The following is a 27,011-nucleotide window of genomic DNA, read 5'->3' as shown; positions in this document are numbered from 1 at the left end:
TTCTTTGAATTCAGTAACTATTTATTAATAATTTTGTAAAGAAAACATAAAATTATACAGTAGAACAATGTTTCCAAACATTCAGCAACACGACCTATTAGATAATAAATGCATGCTTGAGATCTCAGTCTATAATGTTCAATTTTCTACATAATTGTGTTTCTGTATCAAACTACAAATGACTTCAAATCTAATTCTTTACATAGTTTGTTTTTCTATGATGTGTGTTTTCATTTTTTTGGCTGCTCTTGCACTAACCTTTTTTTACGAACATGGTTTTAAATTCTCTACATGTAATACAATGTAAACTCTGTACCTTATACAATAGACTACAATTACGATGTTCAAACTAATCATCTTTTCTACGGAACAACAGCGATTCCCTTTATCAGTAACATATTGACAGTTCATTATGAAGATTCAGCCCTCCTGATTGAGTTCAATGAGACGACCAGCAAAGACACTAAGGGTACCGATAATACAAACCAACATGAAGACACCCAGCAGAATGTGATCAATAACCATTGCAACATACTTCCATTCGTCTGCAGCCTAGTATTGAAATTAAAAGTAAATAAGTATTATTAACTGCAGCTATGGTAAGATCTTCAAGAGCTGATTTAGTTGACAAATTTCTAGTGCTGTGAGCACAAGATGGAAATTTTGAACTCCATTGAACAAAATAAAAAATATTTGATTTTACTGTTAGATTTTATTTTCATTTTATTTCTTGGCAATTACTGTGTTGATCAGTGTAAAGGATATAAACAGTAATGACATATGTTTATGCTTTGACCATGTCAGACATGTCAAGGCCTTTCACAGGAGCTCAAGCAGAAAAATAAATCCAGGGGAAGAGACATGAGGACAGGATTGAGGGTCAGAATTTCAGTGCTTAAGGTTTACACAGTCTAGGGCATGGCTGCTGTGGTCAAGAAAGATGGGATGTACAACAAACCAAAATTGGGGGGCACAGATTTCTTGCAATTCTGCAGTGCTACACAAAATCACAGAGACAGGGAGCAGTAAGGTTAAGGAGGGATCTGAATATAAAAATGGAATTTTTAAATCCAATTCCTTGGAAATTAGGTATCAATGAAAGTTAATGAGCACAGGTGTGATGAATGAAAAGGACTTTGTGCAAGTTAATATAATTTTGGAGGAATTCAAGTTTATGGAAGATGGGAGGCTGGGCATGAGAGGATTAGAATAATTGAGTTTGCAGAAAGCAAACATGGAGATGAAGGTTACAGCAGCAGATGGCTGATGCAGAGGGTGAGGTAATATCCTGGAAATGGAATTGATGGTTTCATTAATGAGGAGGATGTAGAGGATGTAGGGGAAGAAGCGCAAGTTTGGATCAAATAGAAGTTGATGTTGTGAACACTCAGGTTTATCCTGAAACAGTGGTCAGTGAGAGGGGAATATATAATGGATTTTTGTAATTGCAGGCCATTTTTTCCACTTCTTAATTATAGGAGATTTGTGCTCATGCACTATTTGAATTCAGACAGGTAGCCTGATAGCAATAATGTAGTGGAGGGGTTAAAAGAGTTGATGGTGTTGAGGTGAGCTAGAGCTGGGGCTACTCTCAGAAAGCTTGTGGAACCCGGTATGATGTTTTCACTGGTGACATCAAGGAGCAGCATGTAAATGAGAAAGAGGATGAGTCTAAGAACAGACCACTGGGCAACTTCAGAGGTCATTGAACACAAAGAAGTCCATCAGGGGAGATTCTATGGCTATGATTGGAAGATTACAATAAAAGAAGACAACCACAGTGGATAGTGAAGGAGAAGCATTCCATGAGGATGATGATGGCAATGTGTAATAGGTTGCAGACAGATCAAGAAAAAACAGGAGGTACAGTACCCCATTGTCACTGCCACACAGAATTTCATTCAGGATTTGCATTAGCGTCATGTCAGTGCCAATATAATGTGGAAACCAAGTAAGTGTAAAATTCAAAATTATTTTTGGTATATTACAAAATCTTACAACTGGCTAAGAATTATTCAACTATTTATTAATATAAACTAAAATGGAAATAAAGTATATAAAATACTTACATTGTTTGATTCCTGATCAGACTTCATGTTCTCTGCAATGTATTTGATCCCCTCAATGGCACTTTTGACATCTGGGTTTTTTGTTAAAGGAGTTTGGAAAGTAATGTTTCCTGTTGCTTGCTTTCCAGAAATGTCAGAGATATCAATGTCCTCAGGAAATATGCTTTTCTCTTGTTTCTCCTTTTTTGTTCGTTTCATTGTTGAGAAGAACATTATATTGGGTATGGTGTCAATAAAAACCTGAAAAACAGTGATAACCAAAAAGTGACATACCAGAAAATCCATATCCCAATAAATAATGAAATCCGCATTTGGAACTTTGCAATATTTCAACTAATTTCATGACAAAAACTACAAATAACCTCTTAAATAGAGAAAATCAATGAAAGACTGGGTTATCTGATAAAGAAAAATGGATAGCAAGCCTTTAACTAATGTATTAACAGGAAAGACCTAAAGATCAGTTGATGAAGTAGGTTTTAAGAAGAATTTCAAGGGTGGAGAGGTGGAGGGCTCTAGAATTCTAGAACATGGGACCTAGGTGACTGGAAGCATGGCCAGAGGGGGCAGTAAGAAGAAATACATGAATATCAGTATTAAGAGGAATGATGGATTTGGGGAAGGCATAGGCGGGAGGTGATTCAAAGGATTCACATCAAGAATGAAAAGTTTGATTTCACAACCGAGTTTTGAACACCAAGGCGAGAATCTTGCTATCAAGTGGCGAGGAGTCTGATTGCACGTATTATTAATACATACTGTCACCTTACTGATATGCATTTTTCTATCTTTCCCCATTGCTGGTGACAATTCACAAATAAAAGTTAGAGTAAGTACCTGCAAATCAGCTCACTGCTTGCTCCTTGAGCCCATGACTAGGACATTTCTGGCCTCTCACCTCTGATACATAGAGGTTGGCATCAGGCATGTACCAGCCTCTTTGTATCCTCATGGAGTATCTCCAACTCAAATTACAGTTTTGCACTTCAATGTTGCACTTTGAAGTGCATCAGCACCTGTCATTGTAATGCTGATGCCAGGGCACTTTGCACACTGGACAGGCACCCATCTCATTGGACAAAAGTGGATATCAAGGCTCCTTTCTCAACTGTATTAATGCTCACTCACTTTATGCCTAACTGTATGCTCAGAAAATCTCTATCTTCCCTTACTCTCCAATTAAAGACCCACAGTACTTTTGTCTTGACTTGCTTTTAGCACAGACACAAAGCCAGACAGCTTGTCTAAAGAAGCTATCTGCTATTCCAGTCTAAAAGGTGAAGTCACAAGTATTGAATGTTCATTGCAGGGATGCGATCAGGGATATTATTGTCAAATGAAAGAAGTGTTTATCCCACTTCTCCAACACCCTATGTTAATACAGATTTTTGACTAATATAAAAGTCCCATTCTCCTGATCTTTGGTGGACACATAGAGAGAAACAGTGAAGTCAGTGTCACTGCCTCAGAGTTGGCCAGGATCACAGAATGCAACTTCAATGTTGAAATATTCATGATTAAAACCAAATGGACCTTAATGTTGCTGTAAGAGATGTTATGTTGATGCAAACTCATTCTCCATCTGTTGTTTATTTGGTTGACTTACTATTGGTGAAGTTCCAATTTTTATGAATAGGATATTCATGTTCCCGTTGAGAAATTCTACGTAATGATCAGAATTTGATTTGGCCTCCTGGGGTCCTTAAGCGTTGCTTTTGATCTGACTTTTTTCTCAAATATTAATAAAACAGATGATATCTCACCTTGCGTACCCATTGTGGCATTGTGTGTGTACTTGGAGATCGATGATGAGTATTAATTACGATGACAGTAATAATGATTGAACTGATGACAAAAATCATTGTAAAGAGCATGTATTTGCCAATTAAAGGCACAGCACTGGAAGTTGAAGGGATCAGCTCAACAATAACCAGTAGGAACACTGTCAGAGACAGCAAAACCGAAATGCTCAAAGTCATCTTCTCACCTGCACAGAAATGAGAAGTCAGTGCTACAAAAAGTATATGAACTACTAACAAGAAGAAACTTTATCAATATGCACGTATTTACCAAATGAAATCAGAAACAATTTCCAACTGTTGGAAACCTCATTCTTAACTGAGAAACAAACAGCAGACAGTTGGAAATTAGGAAGAATGTGAAGAAACACATTGAAGTCCAAGAACTGTTTACAGGAACTTCAGGTGAACCTGTAAATGGTCAAGTAGCGTACTCACCTGTTGTGTATATAAGGCTGCTTACAAATCCAAACAGTTGTTCAAACTAGTGTAGGACATAATTTATAAATTTCAGATGTCTTCCCTCCTCCCATTTGTATTAGCCAATGAATAGTCTAACCAAGAGTCCTTGAATTATAAATTTTATGAAGGCAGGAAAAATAGTTCACTGGTTCATCGTTAATCTCTTCAAAATTTGCAATAGCCCCAGGTTCCCACCTGCTGTCTAACTCAGTGTAGGAGTAAGCTGTTTTCTCACCTTTCTAAAACTGGCAGGCTCCAGCAGGCTGCATGTGCAGTGCTCACAGCTCGGAAATGAAGTTGTGTGAAAATAAAGCCCTGACCCAAAAACAGAAATTGTTATCTTTGAATGGGTGGCATAATATTTATTTGTATTTCTAAAAGTTTATTCCTGCTCCCCTGCATCCCTGTTCAGTCTAGCCTCTTTGACAGAGTTTTATATCAACTAGATGTTAAAACCTGTTTCACCTCACTAGAAGCATTATCTGAGTAATTCAAACCAATGATTGTGCAAAGTCTCAATTGGCATACTAACATTTATGCAATTTTGTAATAATGGCATTGACAACTAAAGGTTATTTTCATGTAAGCTATCTTACTATTGTCTATTGCTCACTTTGCACAGTGATTAAAAAGTAACTGTGATAGTGGACAGAATGAAATAATGTCTTAAATATTCAGCTGCAATCCACCAGCAATTATTGAACATGAACAGAAAATTGATAAAAGAATTCTGATATTTTTCAGTTTTTAGATTTTTCAGCATTTGTATTATTATTGTTTTCATTATTAAGTATTTAATTATTTGAAAACATGAATTAATAAAAGACTTAATGAATGAATTAATTAATTAATCTATTGCCACACATATCTAGGAAGAAAGTACTTTGCTGCCACCATGTTGAGTTACAAAAATAATAAAAAGGAATTACTTAAATAGAATTTGTCATCTGTTCAAATTGAGCCTAAAGCACAGCTCCAGGGTTTCTGCAAGGTCTCTGCAAGGAGTCCCCATTCTGGGTACAGCATGCTGATGCCCAGGGACACCCTGGCTCCACTGCTGCCACTGCATTGCCAACACCACCAGACTCCCCACTCCAGCTGCCACCACTGCATGCAGGAGTCCCCGCTCTGGGCACTACCACCACCGCAGCCGACATGGTAAGTTGTCAACTGATGATTGCTAATGTAATAGTAAGGTTGCATTCTGTCACAGAAAAGTGCAAAACAATGTGTGTGATAAATAAGTCTCGAAATGACTGAATGTATTGAGTATGAATGAATATATGGTGGACAGATAGAGATCATGCCTGAGTGAATGTAAGGTTGATGAAGGTGGAACACATGTGAGGTGAATCTAAGGTACCATGAGACCAATAAAGCAAATAATTGTAAAATAAACGAAGGATACTGAGTAATGGTGATAGTTAAACAAAAGAATATACCAAAGGCTGTAAGTGCTGAATTAGGAGTTTGTGAATGAATATGAAGTGAAATAGTATCACACATGTGTATCTGAAAACTACAAAAGTGAATCTAAAGCTCCATAACCATTAATTAAAGAGTTTAAGAAACAGATTCCCCCCTAGGACTGCAGTGGCTTAGAGGACAGCTCACCACCACTTTCTTCAAGGATATTAAATGATAAATGATCGCCTAGCCAGCAAAGTTCTCATTCCATGAATGAACTACAAAAAAAAATTTGAAAACCAGAGAAACCAACCTGGCTTAGGAACGAAGTTACAGAAGGCAAGATGAAAAGAATGCAAGTGGGTAGAAATTGTTGCTCTACAAAATAGTACAGGCAGAACAATCTGATTTTATTTTACTTCCATATTTTAAACATCTCATAGAACAGATGAGTTTCTTTCCACAATGACAAATTGTAAATCAAACGTAATTTTTTTTCATACCTGAATCAGTTGGCAAGTAAAATACTAATCCAGTTAAAAAGGAAAAGAGCAGACAAGGGATAATGACGTTTACGACAAAATACAGAGGTAGCCGCTGCATGATAAAGTGATAGGTGATATCCAGGTAAGGAGTATTTGGACAGCAGGTATAATACACCCAGTGTTTCCATCCACGATAATCTTTCATTACCCACTCTCCACTCTCCATGAAGTCACTCAAATCTGGTCGATCACTTTCCTGAATGAGAACCACAGCATTGTAATTATCTTGCTATGTTAAATCAAAAATTGAATCTTTATGTAAGATATAAGACTTTTAAAGTTCTTTGTCCACATGTTTAATAAATCATTTTTCCTGGTTTAGGTAGTTCCAATTTACAAAAAGGGCGATGCAGTAAGATTTAAGGAATTGGTGGTCCATTATTCTGACATCATTTATAGATAAAGTGCTTGACTGAATCCAAAGTGATATCCTTTTGGATAAAAAGGAGTATTCAGACGCATTCAATTTCTGAAAAGGGAGATGCTTCATATTAACCTCATATTCTGGCAAATTAACAGGTAAGTGGATGTGGGGATCATCAAAAAGCCTCTGATAAAATATCATAAGAATTTCTATATTATTCTTTATTTTGACCTTGGGGAACTTTAGCTGCTCTCCTGAGAGACTATATTGTTACTGGGTAGTGAGGTTGTCTGATCATGAGGTTAAGGACATCATTACTATATTGGAAAGGCTTCTTGGGCCAGTCAATTTCATATGCTTGTGCTACACTAAATATGTTGAAGTCTATAGTTGTTGTATCCTGTTAAATACTTACTAATTTTCATGTTTCAAAGTGCTCTAAAGAACATCCATAAACATATAAGTTTCTTACTTCAAACTTGCATGGAAATTGCATAAAGTTGTTATTTGAAGTAAATTTCTTTCTCTGACATAGCCTATTACTCAAGCTCTTTAGTATGGATGACATAATCTTGTTGAATTTGTAATTTGCATTAAGCAGGGTGTAGCATACAAGTATCAAATGACAGTTAATTTTACCCAAATGCTTTATCGCTAATTTTCACCTGAATCCAATCTTTAGCACTATTTATAATATTGTTGGAGCCTTTTGTAATCATCCTTCCATGAAGGTTTCACTTTTGAATTATGGGAAAATGTCATCCGCCTATTGGTGTTGTCAAAACAAGACACATTTTTCCTTATTTATTTCTCACAAAAAAAAATGAGGGTTAGCGTGCTGGGAGGATTGGCAGAAATGAAATTCAAAGTTTGCAATATTGTATTACAATTCAGTATGTTGCCACTAGAGGTCCTGCATGTGCTTTGTAAATTATCGTGAAAGAAGGCAGATATTTCACATCCAGCTTTCACGGATTCAGATTTTCTCCAGATCACACCCCATACCAAAAACCAGTTAACGATCCATCCCTTGGTTCATATATTTGCAACCAATCTGTATAAATGGATACTTATCTACTAGACAGAGAGCGCTATAAAAGAGAAGCTTAGTTTGAACCTGTTCCTTGCCCGACATTAACTCAGCATTATGACAATATCAATTACCAAACACCTCAATCACAACATTATATTGCATTCAATATTGCCCACTATTTGAATTGTGCGGCATAATTTAAATTGTGAAATTTTCCCACTCAATTATTTCAATGAAACCTTTATAGATCTGGAGAAGAATCAACTTTTGTACTCGGGTTTATTCCAATCCCCTAAACTAAACACAATTTTCTTTTAACTGCAAGCAAGGTGAGAATACCTCTGTCTTATTGGTTTGTAACACCAGTAATTATCTATAATAACCAGTGTCCTTGATGCCTTCTGGTTGAATCCAGAGGAGTGAGTGTTGCCACCTAGGATACCTGACTCACACTCGCCATCAAAAAAGGAATACAATTTTTGAACCTATAGGTATTTGTTGTCTTCCTGGAGTGGAGTCGAGCGCTAGACATGACAAACATTTATTTTGGAGACCCTTTAAAATAAATGAACCCTGGCACTGAAGCACAAAGATAAGCTGGAGAGCCAGTTGCAGCACCCGCTCCCAATATACATGTCTGCAAACAACCCTCCAATAAGTCATACAGGTCTCAAAATATTAACTGTTTTCTCTCTACACAGATGCTGCCAGACCTGCTGAGTATCTCCAGCATTTTCTGCATTTCTTTCAGAGCCCTAGGATAATTTTCTGGGGGACATGTATTTGAATTGCAATATGCCAGATGGTGAAATTTAAATTCAATAAAAATCTGGAATATAAAAAGCTACCCTAATATTGACTATGTAGCCATTGACAATTATTGCAAAAACCTATCTAATTCACTAATATCCTTAGGAGGGAAATCTGCCATCCTTCCCTAGTCTGGCTACATGTGACTCCAGAACAACAGCAATGCAGTTGACTTTAAATTGGCCTCAGGGCAAGTAGGGCTGAATAATAAATAGCCAGCAATGCCCTCATCTTAAGAACAAATAAAAGATTTTCCTTTCCTTTGTGCCTGGGATTTGAGAGTTCCCGAAAAGCATAGAAGAAAAATACTTGCCCTGATGAATTATAAATGTTATATTTTTAAATCCAAGTTATGATTCAGAAGTTGTAACTAAAATATTTTAAGTATAATTTAAAATTAAAATGTGTATTGTGATTTTCCTGAACTGTCTCTGTTATGGTTGATTAAGTATGTGAGACGATATGAATAGAAAGACAGGATATAGTCAGTTTTATTTATATATCTAACCCAGTGTCTAGGGATTAAAAGAATCCACGATACCATCATACTCTATCAAACTTTCTCTGGGTATTTCTGCAAATCTCTTCTGAATTTCCTGATATAATCAGCTCTCATGTGTCACTTGGCAAATTTTACATCCATTCAGTACTCTCCAGCTACAGTACTTAAACCTGAACTCTTTCTTCATACTCTTCTTGCTGTAAAATCTATGACTGAGTTAAACCTATTGTGGCAGATTTTCCTGTTCTTGTGCCTGAAGCAACTAGGTTGCTTAGGTAGAGTAATTTCAGGAAAATCTGACAAGGAGAAACGAATACCCCTAATAGAAAGTGCTAGATTTTTCCATCCATGGACAGAAACCTCAGCAAGTTTTCTATATACTATACATACTCTATATTCACTGTGCCAAGACAATTATCCAACAACTTCTCCTGAGCTCCTTTATAATGTAGGATGGGTAGAAGATTGTATAGATTATTCAGTTTGATGTCAAAAGAATGGTGACTTGGCCAAACCAGTCTGTACCTCAGAAAAATTCAGTACATTTCAAAAGAATGTAATTCAAAATCTTCATAAGAAAAATTAAGTTCAATGTGTAAAAAGGATGTTTTGCTTTTTCAAACTACAACAGTAAAAGCAAACATTTTAGGTGAAGACGTAAACATACCGGAAATATGGCAACTCTTGTTCCATCAAATGTCCAGATTCCCAGTTTAATGCTGCAGTTTTGTTGGTCAAATGGGAAATATGTGACAATGATTTCACAATAGCTTTTAAAAATTGCTGGAGGATTCCAGATTATTTTTCCTGTATATTCCAAAAGCACCTTTGTCATATGAACAATGGCAAATTCACCATCCGCACTGTAATAAAACAAAATACAAATCTTACTGTGAAGAGTCATGTTTTTTGAAAAAAACAAAACATAGTTTAATATCACAGTCTATGTGAACAGCTTTTTTGGAGAGTGTTAGATATGTTGAAAGATGGTTTCATTTTTAGCTAAGTTCCAGAACAATTCTACTGTACAACGGATAAAAGGACGTAATTTATCCTATGAGCTAATTCTGACTTTGTAAAACTCTCTAAACTATTAAGGGGAATTGGAGATTTAGGTCCAAGTGGGGCAAGTACAGAAGGACTCAGGTGTAAAAATTAATATGAGCAGCTGGCCTGCTGATTGTACGTCAAGGTTCCTGCCACTAGTGATTTTGCTCAGGATAGATAAAGGTAGGCTCTGGAAATGCATATGATTTGGAAGTGAGGCCTTAACCATGTTAATGAATTTACTGTCAGCTTGTTAGGGGTTTACTGGATTTTTTGGTGGGGCACACAGATTGGACAAAGGACCAGGGACGGTTCAAGTACAAAGAGGTAACAACACGTTTGACCCATTCAAGAAAGCATGTCTGAAAGTAAAATTTCTGCTAGTGATATGCAAATACTTTTGGATGTGTCAATGTATCAAAGTGGTCTATATGTGTCAGACAGTGGATGGGGTTGCAACCCTCCAGGGATCATGAGGCTGAGCACGAGAAATTATGATCAGTTCAGTTGAGTAGAGGAATGGCAACAACTATTGTTGGAATTACAGTCGCCCGATCTGCATCAACATCCTGTTGTTTAAGAAACGGATAAAGGATAACCCAGGAAACCACAGACCTGTCAGCTTGACATCATATTGGCTAAACTGATGGTGGCCATAATATGGGATAAGATAAAAAAAGAGAAAAATAAGTTGATAGAACATTGAGCATGGAACATAGAACATAGAACATTACAGCTCAGTACAGAGCCTTCAGCCATTGATGTTGCGCCGACCTGCAAAATTCATCTGGTGCCCCTCTTCATATGTATGACCAATGCCCATTTAAATTCCCTTAATGTCGGCAAGTCTATTACTGTTGCAGGCAGGCCTTTCCACACCCCTACCACTCTCTGAGTAAAGAAACTACCCCTGATATCTGTCCTAAATCTATCACCCTTCAATTTAAAGCTATGTCCCCTCATGTTAGCCTTCGCCATCCGAGGAAAAAGGCTCTCACTGTCCACCCTGTCTAACTCTGATTATCTTATACGTCTTTATTAAGTCACCTCTCAACCTTCTTCTCTCCAACGGCAACAGCCTCAGTTCCCTCAGCCCTTCTTCATAAGATCATCCCTCCATACCAGGCAACATCCTAGCAAATCTCCTCTGAACCCTTTCCAAAGTTTCCACATCCTTCCTATAATGCAGTGATCAGAAATGCATGCAATATTCCAAGACACTGTTAAGGCCACATCTGTTCAGCTGAAGCATGACCTCATGGATCTGAAACTCAATCCCCTTACCAACAATCACCAACACACCATATGCCTTCTTAGCAACCCTATCAATCTGGATGGCAACTTTCAGGGATTTATGCACCTCAAAGTTTGTGAGAAGATTTGTAGCTCGGGTGCTCGTTGCGGTTCTGTTCGCCGAGCTGGGAATTTGTGTTGCAGACGTTTCGTTCCCTGTCTAGGTGACATCCTCAATGCTTGGGAGCCTCCTGTGAAGCGCTTCTGTGATGTTTCCTCCGACATTTATAGTGGTTTGAATCTGCCACTTGTTTGATTGGCTCTAATCTTAGACTAGAGTTGAAAAGTATGGTGCTGGAAAAACACAGCAGGCCAGGCAGCATCCGAGGAGCAGGAGAATCGATGTTTCGGGCATAAGCCCTTCTTCAGGAATCTTAGTCTAACCTAATCTTAGTCTAGTCATTCTTTTATTCCTGAAATACCTATAGAAGGCCTTAGGGTTTTCTTTGATCCTATCTACAAACAACCTCATGTCCTCTCCTGGCTCTTCTTAGCCCTCTTTTGAGATCTTTTCTGGATAACCTTTAACTCTCAAGCCCCCTAACGGAGCCTTCATGCCTCATCCTCACATAAGCTTTCTTCCTCTTGACAAGAGCTTCAACTTCTTTAGTAAAGCATGGCCCCCTCTCTCAACAATTACTTCCTGCTTGATAGGTATATACTTAACAAGGGCCCGCAGTAGCTCTATCTTGAATATCCACATTTCAAAAGTGTCAATCTCCTGCAGTTTCCTTCCTCATCCCACACATCCTAAATCTTGCCTAATTGCACCATAATTGCCTTTCCCCCAGTTGTACCTCTTTTCCCATGGTATATACCTTTCTCTGCCCATTGCTATTCTAAACATAATCAGATTGTGTTCACTATCGCCAAAGTGCTCACCTGCCTCCAAATCTAACATATGGCTGGGTTCATTCCCCAGTACCAAATCCAATATGGCATCACCCCTTGTTGGCCTGTCTCCATACTGTGTCAGAAAACTCTCCTGCACACATTGAACAAAAACTGACCCATCTAAACTACTTGAACTATAGTATTCCCAGTCAATATTGGGGAAGTTAAAGTCCCCCATAACAATTACCCTGTTACTCCTGCTCCTACTGAGAATCATCTTTGCTATCCTTTCCTCTACATCCCTGGAACAAATTGGAGGCATATAGAAAATTCCCAACAGGGTGACCTCTCCTTTCCTGTTTCTAACCTTAGCACAAACTACCTCAGTGGAGGAGTCCTCAAATATTACCTCATTTGCTGTAATACTATGATTAACATTGCCACACCCTCGCCTTTCCTACCATCTTCTCTATTCTTGCTGAAACATCTACATCCCGGAATCTGCAACAACCATTTCTGTCTCTCCTTGAGCATTGTCTCTGAATGGCCACAACATCGAAATTCCAGGTACCAACCCATGCTGCAAGTTCACCCACCTTATTCCAGATGCTCCTGGCATTGAAGTACACACATTTCAAACCAACATCCTGATTGCCGGTGCCCTCTTGTGACCTTGTGAACCAGACCCTGACCTCACTACCCTCAACCTTCTGTACCCTGGAACTACAATTCAGGTTCCCATCCCCCTGCTGCATTAGTTTAAGCCCACCTGATGCTCTGACATGTAGGTACACATTGACTAGCAGTGAACAATGTAAATCTCATTTCCTGTGAACCCTTCCTATTCAAATATCCATCCGGATGGCTTTTAAATCTTAAACCTATGCCCTCTATTTTTGGGCTCCTCTACCCTGGGAAAAAGACTTTGGCTGTTCACTCTATCAATGTCCTTCATGATTTTATAAACCTCTATAAGGTCACCCCTCAGCCTCTGATGCTCCTGGGAAAGTAGCTCCAACCTATTCAGCATCTTCCTGTGACTCAAACCCTCCAGTCCTGGCAACATCCTTGAAAATTTTTTCTGCACCCTCTCAAGTTTAAGAACATCTTTCTTGTAAAAGGGCAACCAGAATTGTAAACAGTATTCTAAAGTGACCTCACCAATGCCCTGTACAGCCATAACATGATGCCCCAACTCCTATATTCAACGCACTGACCAATGAAGGCGAATTTGACAAATGTGTTCTTCACCATCCTGTCTACCTGAGATTCCACTTTCAAGGAACTTATGCACCTGCACCCCTAGATCCCTTTGTTCAGCAACACTGGGCCTTGTTAGGATTTAGAATGTGCTGCCTGGGAAAGTGGTGCAGGTGGATTCCATAGGAGGTTTCGAAGTGTTAAAGTTAGGGGCTGCAGTGATAGGGCTGGAGACTAGGACTAGCTGGGTAGCTCTTTCGGGAATGATGGGTCGAATGGCCTCCTTCTGTACTGTAAAATTCTATGATTCTATCCTCAGCAGTGACAAAAGGTGAGCAAAGGAGAGGGAATGAGGAGCAGTGAGTTAATTTGTGGCACGTTTGTAGTATATGATATACTGCAAAGATAATGTTACTTGGGCATGTCAGAGCATCAGTACTACAGGAAACTGCACCCATCCTGGCTGATATCACAGATTTTTGCCCTCATTGCGGAAGATGTCACACCTCTCAGTACCGCTTGCTAGGCCCTGCAATGATGGCAATCATTGTGGCTTGAACTTATTCATCTTTGGTGTCTTTCAAGAATCTTGTTGGCATCTCTCAAGTGTCAGCACATCACAGAATCCACAGGTTACTGAACCCCCATTTGTGAAACCTGAGCAATGTACACAATTTTAAACTGATGAGACCACACAGACATAAAGTACAGTGGGGTTTGTTTCCATCATCAACTGTGCCCATGCAGCTCTCATGGCAGTGACAGAGTAGCCAACAAGATTCAGCAACAGGAAGGATTTTCATTTCCTCAACATGTAGAATTCTGTGACAACAACAAGAATGTCCTGCATCTTTGCACTCAATGTTCCAGCCGCTACCACAGCAGCTTCCTCCTGTGGCAGTCCTAGGTGCTGCAGCTCTTCATTCTACCCTCCTCCAAACCCTCTGGATAGGTTCTCAGAGACAAGGGATACCCCTTGATGAAATGCTAATGACTCATTTTACATGATAAAGTCACAGAAATGTCACAACCAAAGCCATCTGCTCACAAGTACAACCGTGAAGCAAGCTATTAGGCTTCTGAAGTGGTGACCCAGTGCCTGGATCAATCATTACCTCAATCATTAGGGGTCTGCTGCAAAGAGTCTCTCAAATTGTTATGGTTTAATTCACTCTCCACTACATGGCTCTCCCAGGAGGTGTGGTCCTTCAAGATGTCTTGGCTTTGGACTGACAGGGCTCACTGAAGGAAAGCAAGGAGGAAGTTGAGGAGAAGATAAAGGAGCAAAATTAAGCTGCAGAGCCAAAAGGTCCTGCAGGAGAGTGGCTGGGACAAGTGTAGGACTGAAAGGTCTCATCAGGATCCTGTCAACATTAGGGAACATCTCATCCAGGTAACTTTAGCTGAGTCCTTCCAACCCAGAAGGACCTTGTGCCTCTGTACTCACTTTGAATAGCTTATGAAAACATTTCCCGGCTGGAGTAGATCCACTCTCATTACTGTGATGCAGATATATACAATGGTTCCACTGTCCTCCTTTTGAAGAACTTTGTTTCACCACTTCAATCTTCTCTATGAACTTCATAATAAAGGATGGAAATTAGTTCATCTGGAGTCACGTGAATATTTACAGAGTGGTCAGAATGTAACAAAATGGCCACTTACAAATGAAGTAAACCCTAGTGTCCCACTCAGTGCTCTGCCTGACCTGGTCTCAGGTCTCAGCCAGCTCTACACGGTGCTCCCCTGTCTTGTACGAGATGGAGACAATCTGGTAGCTTATGCCTGTTTGCAGCTGAGATAGAGCTGGCAGGTAGCACATATCTATATTGTAGTAGCACCAATTGGGACACCTACAGAGGTTGCTGCACTGGCAATAAATGCCCTATGGTATGAATAGTCTTTTAGTCAGAGGGACCCAGGAGGCTGATGATGATGATGATATCCTATTAGTGGAAGCACCCTCATCTTTCTCCATGACTGCGGCAAGGCACTCTCCAGAATGTTGGAGAGGAGCACAAATTGGGGCATGGCAGGCATCCATTTCATACATATTTACTCCATCAGCAAAATAGATCCAAGCATGTTACAGTGCATTGCATGCATTTTATGCACATTAATGTGCTGTTCCTTTATCCACTCTGAATACTGCCCCAAATGGCTCTCCATAATATTAACAACTCTCCTAAGTTCATGCATTCCAAACCTGATCTATAGTGCTTCACACTGTTGTTTAAGGGTGTAAGTAACTGAAAGGGTTCATACTGAGGACTATCTTAAACACAATCTGCTATGTTGTTGTCATATGGACTTGTGTGTAGAACAGGTTAAGATCCTGAAGGCATAACAATTAACATCGAGTCCTCCTCAATTTCTTTTACAATGTCTATCATATCACTGTAACCAGTAATTAGTTGTGACTATTCAATTAACTACTTTAATGTTATTAATTAATAATTATTTAATATAAGAGTCTCTTCTAGTTAAGCTAGTAAGTGATACTAGACCCTGCAGATCTCTACACATCAAGAGGATGGCAACAGTAAAGCTAGCCTATGATGAGGTGCACACTTGATTTTGTGCATATACAACATGGTGAGCTTTCTTGAGGCTAGAATCATGAAGTAGAAACTAGAGACAATGGTGAAAGCATTTCAGACCGAGCAAGAGACACATTGCAGATTAGTGATAGAAGAAGAATTAATTCCTTCAAAGAAGACATAGATTGCATGGCATGTTGGTGGTCTGCAGGAACAGTAACAAATCAGGGTTCAGCTGGACAGCAAATAGGCATTGGAGTGTCTGAGAAAAATGAAAATCCCTGGTGGGAAAGGGAAATCTTTACAAAATGATGTTGTAATGCACACTGGGAGTATGAGAAATATGTAAAGGACTTAGAGTTCAGGTCAAGTGTCACCATTTGGCAGGTGGTCCTTCCAGAAACACAATATGCATTGATTAAGGAAGAGACTTTTTCAGTTACATACGCTTGTGAGAGATTTTCAGATTATACCCTTGGTCTGATAGTGGTTACAGAAGTAGATGATAAATCTCTGGTCTGTGTTCTGAATAAGGAAGAATCAGCAAGGATGCCTCCAATAATGTAGAGATTTGAACTCTGTCTCTGAGTTCATTTACAAAACAGCATATGTTCAGGGAAACGCATAGACAATGGTGGATGTACTCTCTAGAATCATGGTCAACAGCCTTACCAGTCACAATATTGAGTTTGCACACAGTCTAGCAGAATAACAAACCTGTCAGATTATTTGAGTTTGTGAAGTTAGAGGCTTGAGCAGAGATGGGGTAGTGTCAAATGCAATTATTTTCAAAAATATATAACACTAATAATGAAAGAAAAAGCTTGGGGAATGGTGGGAGACAACACACCTACTTCATAGTGACATGCAGAATCTGTTTACTGCACATACGGCACATACAAGCTGATTCGACACCTCATTAGCAATTCAAGATCCCCTTATTGCCTCAGGAAGCTCTGACATGTGGATACACATTGCTCACTGCTAATCAATGTAAATCTCATTTCCTGTGCATCCTTAGGCTCTGTATTTGCCCCAGCTGAACATGGTTGTATCTATCCTCCATCCTCTGAGGAGTACTGCCTACAGTGTCTTCTTCTCTTCCCTCCTCCTACGTAATGACATTGAGTGCCTCTCTTTCTAAGTGCAAGTGATGACCCATCAATGCGATTGTATCGACATTAGTGAGGGTGTGCTGAAAACATGCAACAATGATGTCGCTCACATTTCCAAACCTATGAAAGCATGAGAAATAATCTTTGACTCCAGAATGCGTGGTAGTGCTGACGCCTCCCAATACAACCAAATCTTTGACATAAAAACCGAAAGAACTGCGGATGCTGTAAATCAGAAATAAAAACAGAAGTTGCTGGAAAAGTTCAGCAGGTCTGGCAGCAACTGTGAAGAGAAATCAAAGTTAATGTTTTGGGTGTGGTGACCCTTCCTCAGAATGGAGGACCTTTCTGAGGAAGGGTCACCAGATCTGAAATGTTAACTCTGATTTCTCTTCACAGATGCTGCAAGACCTGCTGAGCTTTTGCAAATCTTCGACATGCCTCAGTAAAAAGAAGTATTTATATTACACATGAAGGGATTGTTTTTGCACAATAGCAATAATTTTTTAAAAATTGACTAATTAGGCAAAATTAAAATGACTATTTGTAGCCAGAAATGCCACATCTGTCTCCACTGGGATCTTGTGCCAGACTACTTCTGATTCACCCAAAACTTGGGTGACATTATCAGATTGGGCAAAACTGAATGCAATCTTCAACATTAACCTTTTCAAAACCACTACCTTAAAACAAATTCACAAGCTCTGATGACTTTGGTCTTCCCAGGGACACAGTCCTGACAGTAGGTTCCTGACTGCAGAGGCAAAATATGTTATGGTGAAATACTGGTGATGATTGTAACCATGTGTACTCAGCAGAAATCAAATGGATGGTCAGTAAAAATCCTCCATGTTACTTGTTCACCCTGGAGTTCATCTGTTAGATTTTCATCCGTTCCAAAGACTGGTGAAAGTCAATAAACTTTAACTTCTCAACAGGTCATATGTGCAAAGAGCTTAAACTCTTAAGACCTCATTAATTATTTTAAACACTGATAACATTTAGCTTGAATTAGAGTTAAATTATTACAATGGTCATTTAATACTATACCCTTTATCCCATTCATCCATGCCCCTCTCACCTGTCCCTGTCATCCCCATGTGCCTCTCTCAAATCCCCATCCCTCACACCCTCCTGACTCTCTCAAATCCCCATCCCTCACACCCTCCTGACCTCTCTCAAATCCCCATCCCTCACACTCTCCTGACCTCTCTCAGATCCCCATCCCTCACACCCTCCTGACTCTCTCAAATCCCCATCCCTCACACTCTCCTGACCTCTCTCAAATCCCCATCCCTCACACCCTCCTGACTCTCAAATCCCCATCCCTCACACCCTCCTGACTCTCAAATCCCCATCCCTCACACCCTCCTGACTCTCAAATCCCCATCCCTCACACCCTCCTGACTCTCAAATCCCCATCCCTCACACCCTCCTGACTCTCAAATCCCCATCCCTCACACCCTCCTGACTCTCTCAAATCCCCATCCCTCACACCCTCCTGACTCTCAAATCCCCATCCCTCACACCCTCCTGACTCTCAAATCCCCATCCCTCACACCCTCCTGACTCTCTCATATCCCCATCCCTCACACCCTGCTGTGCCCCCTTACACCTCTTGTTTGTCTCATCCCCTTGTACCTTATAATCCTTATGCTCCACACTCCCCTGTCCCTCACAATCCCTTGTGGGAGGAGGTGGAGAATAAACAGTATAAGTTCTGTGTAATCAAGATATGCACTAATAATTAGAGATATAAACACGTAATAATATGACTGGATAATACAATCACGTATTAGTTTGAATATAATTGGATAATACTATGTGTATTAACTTGGAATGTGAACTATGCAAATGCAGTTCGGTAGAGATGGGGTGAATACGTGTGTAACCTTTTGTTTGGAAATTATTATTAGTAGGAAGAGTCAATTAAAAACTTGTTATCTGTAAAATTGGTGTAAAACCTTAGCTCCTGTGATAAAGGTTTGTCCATTTTGGATATGTACTTTTGCCATGCATGTATTAATAAATGGTTAAACAAAGGAACCTGAGTCTCAGTTCTGAGGAAAGGTTACTCGACCTGAAACGTTAATTCTGATTTCTTTCTGCAGATACTGCCAGACTTGCTGAGCTTTTCCAGCAATTTCTGTTTTTGGAACTAGAGTCTTGTCGAAGAGGGAGAAGAGGGTTATATTCAGTCTTTCAGCCCCATCTTTCACACCCTCCCATCCCTTCTATTTACCTTTTCATCTCATGCCTCTGTCGCTTTCAGCACCGCCTCCATCTCAGCCCACCTCTCTCACCGTTACATTTCCCTCATGGGCTTGTTCCCTCACTCTTACACTTCCCTCACTCTTATGTCCCTCACTTCCCTTGTCCGTTACAATCCCATGTTCTTTTTCACTCTTATTTTATTCACAATTTCCTGTCTCTCACTGCATTAGATTAGATTAGATTACTTACAGTGTGGAAACAGGTCCTTCGGACCAACAAGTCCACACCGACCTGCCGAAGCGCAACCCATCCAGACCCGTTCCCCTACATTTACCCCTTCACCTAACACTACAGGCAATTTAGCATGGCCAATTCACCTGACCTGCACATTTTTTTGGATTGTGGGAGGAAACCGGAGCACCCGGAGGAAACCCACGCAGACACAGGGAGAATGTGCAAACTCCACACAGAGAGTCACTTGGGGTGGGAATTGAACCCAGGTCTCTGGCGCTATGAGGCAGCAGTGCTAGCCACTGTGCCACCGTGCCGCATTGTGTGACCTTCTTTCTCTCAAACTTTGTCAAAAGGAATCGCAATGAATCCTCAAATTGGGTCGTTCCCTCAGGTGATGAAATTAAAATTGGCCATACTGTCAAAGAAATACTAGCAAGTTATGTGAAACCTTGAAGATGCCATTTCTCTAACATAGATATAAATTTTAAACATTACTTGCTTACTTACTTGTTGTACAGGACAATGTCTGGGAGCCAAATGTCAGAAGCAGGCAATCTGATCTTTTTAGTACCACCATAGTCTTCTGGTTTCCAACGCAGTCTCACATCAACCCATTGCTAAAGAAGAAGCATTTTATAAATGCTACTTTAAAAGAACCTACAACTTAAACACAGCTTTTTAAATGAAATACTGCATTTAGTACAAATCTAGTTAAACATTTAACAGAAAGGTTTCAATAATATTAAATTACAGACTTGTGCAAATAAAAACAATCGTTCCGCTTTGTTACCTGTTTCAGGCGCACATTTGTTTCCACAATTTGATTTACTTCATCCTAATGGAACAATAGTAGAACTTCAGTCAAGACAAGCGATAGGGTTGATAAAAGTTAATTTTAGACTCATGTACCATTCTATAACCATTAACATTAAAAAGTGAATCAAAACCTATAACTTCTACACATAATGTTATAAATACGATAACATTTATTTCAACCAGGAAATGTTCACATTTGCACAATATTTATTAAAATGTAAACTTCCTTCCATAACACCTAATGTTATACCTACAATTCCGTAGCATTTGACTATACTATCTTTTTTCTAACCTTATAGTGAATTTTATGCATTTAATTGTTTTACTGTTTACAATACCAGGTGTTACAGTTAGGCAAAATGCATGCATTGACTGTGATGTCATTTCAAGAAGCAAAGCAAAACAGCTCTTGACTGTTGCATCCCATGGTTCTCAAGTCAAATTTACTATCAGGTGATTGACAGAAATTGTATTGCTTGTTGTTAACACTAAGATACCAAAATGATTATCTTTTAAAGATAAATGTGTTCTAATCCAATTTTACAGCACTTGGCCCATTGCCCTGGGTGCCTTGGCATTGCATGCACATATCAAAATACTTCTTAAATGTTATGAGGGGTTCTGACTCTATCACTCTTACTGGCAATGTGTTCCAGATTCCTACCACTGTCTGGTCAATCTTCTTTTCCTCTCATCCCCTCTAAATCTTTACCCCTTACCTTAAATCTATGCCCCTGACAATTGATTCTGCCACCAAGGATACACGTTCCTTTCTATCTATCTATGCCCTTCATAATTTTATATATCTCAATCATGTTCCCCCTTCCGTTCCCAAAGCTGCAATGAAAACAACTCCAATCTGTCCAATCTCTCTTCATAATAAAAACTTTCCAGCCCAGGCAACATCCTGGTAAATCGCCTCTGCCCCTTCACCAGTACAATCACATCCTTTCTATAATATAGATTCCAGAACTACACACAATACTCTAGCTGTGGCCAAAGTATAAAGTTCCAGAGTAACCTCCCTGCTCTTAAACTCTGTACTTTGGTTAATAAAGACAAGTACTCAATATGCCTTTTAACCATTTTATCTACCCCGATTCCGCTACCTTAAGAGACTGGCGGACATTCTCACCAAGGTCCCTCTGATCCTCAGTGCTTCCCAGAGTACTATTATTCATCATGTATTCCTGTACCTTGTTTGTTCTGCCCATGTGCATAGCTTCACATTTATCCAAATTGAATTCCATTTGCCATTGACAAGCTCATCTGACTACCCTATCCATATCCTTCTGTAATATAACTCTTTTCATATCTTGCACCAACTTACTAATCAAGCCACCTACCTTCAAGGCTAAATCATTTATGCATACCACAAACAGCAAATATCCAAATGTTGATCCCTGAGACACTCCACCAAACACAGGCTCCAGCCATAAAAACACCCCATCACCATCACCCTTTGCTTCCTGCTATTTAGTCAACTCTGGATCCAATTTGCCAAATTCCCTTGGATTCCTTTGATTCTTACCTTTTGCTATTAATGTTATGTGTGCACCTTAGCAAAAGTCTTGCTGAAATCCAAGTAGACTGAGTTAATTGCTTTTCCCTTATCTATACACAGGTCACCTCTTCAAAAATTTCATTCAAAAACGAAAAATTATACACTAAAACACATAAACCATGAACTAGGTATTCATGAAAGTATGCATACAAGATGTGTGCAGTGAAAACATCAGTTCAATGTGCTTTAGAACAGTATGCTTTACCAAAGTAGTGACAAGGTACCCTGTGCTTGCAATTGCATTGAAAAAAGTGTAGGCACCATAATCTTTCAATGTGTTCGGATATCAAAATGATCACATTAAACATGCTCTGAAATTGAACTGCATTACTTCAGGTAGCCATAGTAATCTTTCTAATATCAGTCAGGTGGCAATGCAGGTACACGTTCATCAAATTTCCAACACACATAATTGGAGAATTGTGGAATTCTTCACCTTTGTTACCACAACAAAGCAACTAGTTATGGTTTAGCAATTTGTATGAGATTTTTGCCTTTCCCCAGATCCAGGGAAAATTAATATGCTGCTTTTTTGATCTTGTACAATTAATAATCTCAAATTCATCGATCTGAAGAGCTTTCACACCCTGATTGAGATAACAAATAAAATAATTTTCACATCAATATGAGACTTAACTAGTGTTCTTCCACTTACTGAGAGAAATATCAAACAACGAGGGACCACTGCTGTCAAATCCTACTACAGCTCTGATGATTCCATTCAAATAGCAGGGGAATTCCAATGAGGCTCGCATCACCACTAAAATATACAGGACATGGACACTCCAATCTCAAAGAAGTGCTTCACTAGGTTAAATGGGCTTTGCAGTACCTTTGAGCTTGTGTGCCATATAGTTATTCTGTGGTGCATCACAGGTAGTCATCTAAAAACCAATGAATATAGACATTCCTAAGAAGATGGATCCCAGTTGCTTGCTAGATAGGAGTACTTGGAGGACAACATCAGGATGGCCATCACTGCCAAATTTTGGTGGAGCTGTAAAATGCTCCATTCATACTTTTAATGAAGAAAACTTTTCCCTGATAAAATTCAAGTGAAGAACATAAACTATAACTTCACTCCTGTTGTGTACCACGCATCTTTGCAAATTGGTCTTGGAGCCTATATGTAGATGTGATGATTTATCAAATACTTTTCATTTCAGGCAAGTACAATCATGTTCTAAATTCTACAAATCTGAAATAGCAGACAGACCTCTACCTAAACTTCTGCTGAGAAAATGGCAAATCCTCTGTGCCCAGCTGTCCAGCTCTCTCATGTTCTGCATACCATCCAGTGCCAGATTCTCCCATGCATTATTTCATTTTACCTGATTGAACTAGAGAGTGACATCAAGGATGCAAGTGACACAAGGAGTGTGCTGAACTGAATTTTAGCAAAGCAGCATGAAGTAAGATGTAAATTCGGAGAATTTATGAGTGGTTTAACCTTTCCTTCATCATCATCCTTACAGTCTGTAGGAGGAAGCAGTATCTCTCCTGCTCCTTTCTTGCTTGTTAGTATCTTCTTCTTGCTCATTATTTGCAGATTTGCCCCCATTTGCAGTAATCGATCCACAGGAAATTAAGAGTTAAAATGAAGAACAAGTGATCATCACCCCTTGGGATTTAGGAGACAGAGAACAACTCAGGTTCTGGGTTGTTTTCTACTTTCAGGTTCCTGCAACTATGTGGATGTGCAGCTACCACATCCTCCCCTGATCTCATGGTGTCCCACAGAATGGGAAAGGTACCTCCCATTCTGGATTCCTAGTTTGATCTTCACAACAGGTCAGCTACTAGAGGGCATAGGTTTAGGATGAGAGGGGAAAGATTTAAAAGGGACCTAAGGGGGAACTTTTTCATGCAGAGGGTGGTGCGTGAATGGAAGCTGCCAGAGGAAGTGGTGGAAGCTGGTACAATTACAAAACTTAAATGGGATCTGGATGTGTTTAGGAAGGGTTTAGAGGGATATGGGCCAAGTGCTGGCAAATAGGACCAGATTAGTTTAGGATATCTAGTCGGCACAGACAAGTTGGACCAAAAGGTCTGGTTCTGTGCTGTACATATCTATGATTCTATCCCAGTGCTTCCATTCATGCCCTGCCTCTAACAGCTGGTATGCTCATACTTCTCCAATAAAATTAAGTAAATTAGGTAATAGACAACAACTAAGCCAGACTCTCATTGACACTGGACTGACTGAACTAAATTTTATCTTTTGGATTGGTAATAATGGTAGACTTCTTCCTGTCCCTCCAACTCTGCTCTAACCTTGACATATATCCCAGGAGTTTAAATTTTTAATGATGTTAGGTGTGTTCCTAGCATGATTCCTGCATACTATAGAGGACTTTGTTCAATTATGTTAGGCAATGTAGTAGTAGGGGCATCCACTGCATCATTAATATGTCAGAATAACAATTAAAATGGGAGTAGACCTAACAGCAATGCTGCACTGCCAGCACAAAGGTCTCAAAGAGAGACATTAGCATTAAATATCAATAGGCTTTCCTCAGAATTTATCTATTTTGTTGTACAAATGTTGTACTGTTTCTCTAGTGGTTCCACAGGTCACCCAATGAAGTTATGCCAAAAGATCAAGAGACTCCAATGGAATTTGCCTCCTTCACAGTTCCAACCACTGACAATTGACAGCAAATCCAATAGCTTGTAAACTTAGCTCTGAAACCAAATATGATTGTAAAGGTGTATGACATCATTCTAACTTAGTTTCAGGTCCATTCTGCTGGGTTTGTTTCCTATTTTGTTGTGCTCTTAATTTTAATACTAGTTTTAAGCAGGTTAAGTACTGCAGTAAGAGGATTGTTTGTAGGAAGTGTGGTCAAGGGGAATCCGGTAAATGTGGAGAGTTTTTTTTCTTAAATAGAGAAATGTATTTGGTTCATACCACATTGATGAGCTGAATGAGCTGCAGTCCCACTGTGACGTTAACTGATTGATCGTGGCTCTCCACTGGACGAATCACCTTGTTATAGTTTTCAAATAATTTAGCCACCAATTTCGTCTCATGTTCAGAACCCAGCACCAGTCCTGAGAAAACACGACATAAAAATGGGTTTTGCAGGGTTTCTACCATCACTGAACACCTGGAGCCCTATTTGAAACCACACCGGTTCAAGCGTAAAAACTGATCCATTAAAATTGTAAATTTAACATCACTATTATACACCATTTTCTTTCTCCATATTTTCTCCTGTTACTACAACTTACTTATTCCTCGTTCCATTTAAAAAAAATTAAGTGAGATGCTAGTCTTTGGTCAATTGTGTTTGTTGTTGTACTCTGAAATGGGCTAGCAGTAGGTGAACACCCGACATTGATATTTCCCAATCGCTCTCGTGTCAAAATAGCACTTGGGTTTTAGTTTGAATTGATCTCAGTGTCTAATCCGCGGTAGCAGGGTTATGGATTTCCACTCAGATTCTATTGTTCAGTGTCTTTAGCAGGGCAATTATATGTGACTGTAGTCATTTAGATCAATTATTAGTTGGGATTCAAATTCAACATCTACAACTAACGTTCCCCAATTTCCCCTGCAGCTTTAACCCGAAGATAATCTGAATCCCCATGGAAATCGTGGAAACAGTAGTTACGCCGTTTATTTGAGATTTCTAACCGGGGTCTAGAAACGGTATATCACTTCAAGATAATGTTATTCAAACGGTGGCTTTTAAAAATATTTACAAGATTTCTTTTAAACAAGCAGAGATGTTTTAATTGTCCACCAAATAGCGTTCTAACACTGTCTTAACATGCTGTTGATGACATTTAATTCTGAACTCTGCCAAGTTCATCGATATAGGTTATGAACATTGCGTTTCCTTACATATTTTATATTTTAAGTAAGTGCTAAAAGCAGATTGAAAATGTAACTAATAATTTGCAATTCTTGCAGCTTAATGTTAACATCGCACAGGCTTTCAATATAAATTTAAAAATGATTGTAACGAACATAATATTTTTTCTGTAACTTTTTTTCAGAGAAGCAGTATATTTTCATTTGTTGGAATATTTTTAGCACCACATGCATAAAGAATTACAGGGACAGATTACCCCACATGTCAGGTATTTGAAAAATCTCAAACAGCTGCAGCGTATCCACCAAGGTATTTGCGATTACAATTACATGCTTAAAAAAAGCATTCTAACTTTTGTGTCAGCGACCATATCAAGTTTGAAGAACAAAATCCATAGAAGTTCCAAAGTCAATGATCTTAACTGCCATATTTACAAACAAGGATAAGGAACAAAGTGATTTGAATGTAATTAAATAAAAGGGAGCATAACCTTACATACAACCTCTATTAATTCACGCTGGCTGTTCTTTGTTTGGGTAATATATGGCTACTTCAGTGAATCGAGGAGTTGACAGATTTAGCCCATTCCTTTTTTTAAAAAAAGGTTCTAAACCCGCTTAAGGTAACAGACCGTCCTCGCCCATTCCAGGGTTGTTGCTGTTGCCGTGATTGAACTACTATTTCCGCTGTCTAATGCTGATCCCGCAACACTCCTGACAGACAGCCGCACTCCAGAAAGTGACCTTGGCTCAATATTCGTCATTCCAAAACACTGAGCCAAAAATTAGACCATTCCGATACAACAGTCGCCCCCGAAATTCAACCTTTCATCAACGTATTCACCAAAAGTCGGGGAAATATTTACTGCATCTTAGTAAGAACTTCACATAAACTTCGCAATTTGTAATATTGGAAATTGATATTCGGTTCGTACTTGGGATATAAAGATGCTTATCACAGAAAAGGAGGAATAAAACCAACCCACAGCACTGTTCTTTTCCACCAAATAGTCTAATTAAATTGTACAAAACTATAGCCTTGTATATCAAACAGCGAAGACACTGTTCAATTCAACAAAATTACCTGGCAGAGTCGAAGACCTACCTTCAAAGGATAATAAAAGGATCGTCAATACGAAGTGCGGATCTATACACGGAGTCATTCTCAACTTGCCAGTTGGACAATTCACCTTTCAATCCACTCTATCTCTTGTAACACTTTACAGTACTTGGAGATTTGCTGGCTCTTCTGGATTTCTGAGTATTGGCTAACAGTCCTTTGTTACTGAAGAGTGGAGCTGGGAATGCTGCGTTCCAACTGTCCATTCCCCCTCGACTCTGCT

At 39.2% G+C, this 27,011-nt stretch overlaps 1 protein-coding gene across 1 annotated transcript; it reads right to left on the bottom strand.

The window, feature by feature from the left end:
- chrna1 (cholinergic receptor, nicotinic, alpha 1 (muscle)) lies at nt 1-27,005 on the bottom strand. Its single transcript, XM_043693578.2, has 9 exons — nt 26,774-27,005; nt 24,760-24,902; nt 20,259-20,303; nt 19,976-20,085; nt 9,659-9,854; nt 6,241-6,478; nt 3,833-4,056; nt 2,070-2,309; nt 1-552 (listed from the first exon to the last, which is right to left on the bottom strand). Exons 1-9 carry the CDS (start codon nt 26,829-26,831, stop codon nt 421-423), a joined length of 1,386 nt encoding a protein of 461 aa, XP_043549513.2. The 5' UTR covers nt 26,832-27,005; the 3' UTR covers nt 1-420.
- Nucleotides 27,006-27,011: the final 6 nt, after the last annotated feature.

Source organism: Chiloscyllium plagiosum, unplaced genomic scaffold, assembly GCF_037043375.1.
Source record: "Chiloscyllium plagiosum isolate Xiang-an unplaced genomic scaffold, Cpla_swu_hap1 HiC_scaffold_7, whole genome shotgun sequence".
Lineage (NCBI taxonomy): Eukaryota > Metazoa > Chordata > Chondrichthyes > Orectolobiformes > Hemiscylliidae > Chiloscyllium > Chiloscyllium plagiosum.
Note: the sequence above shows the minus strand (reverse complement) of the source record. Positions and strands in the feature narration are given on the sequence as shown.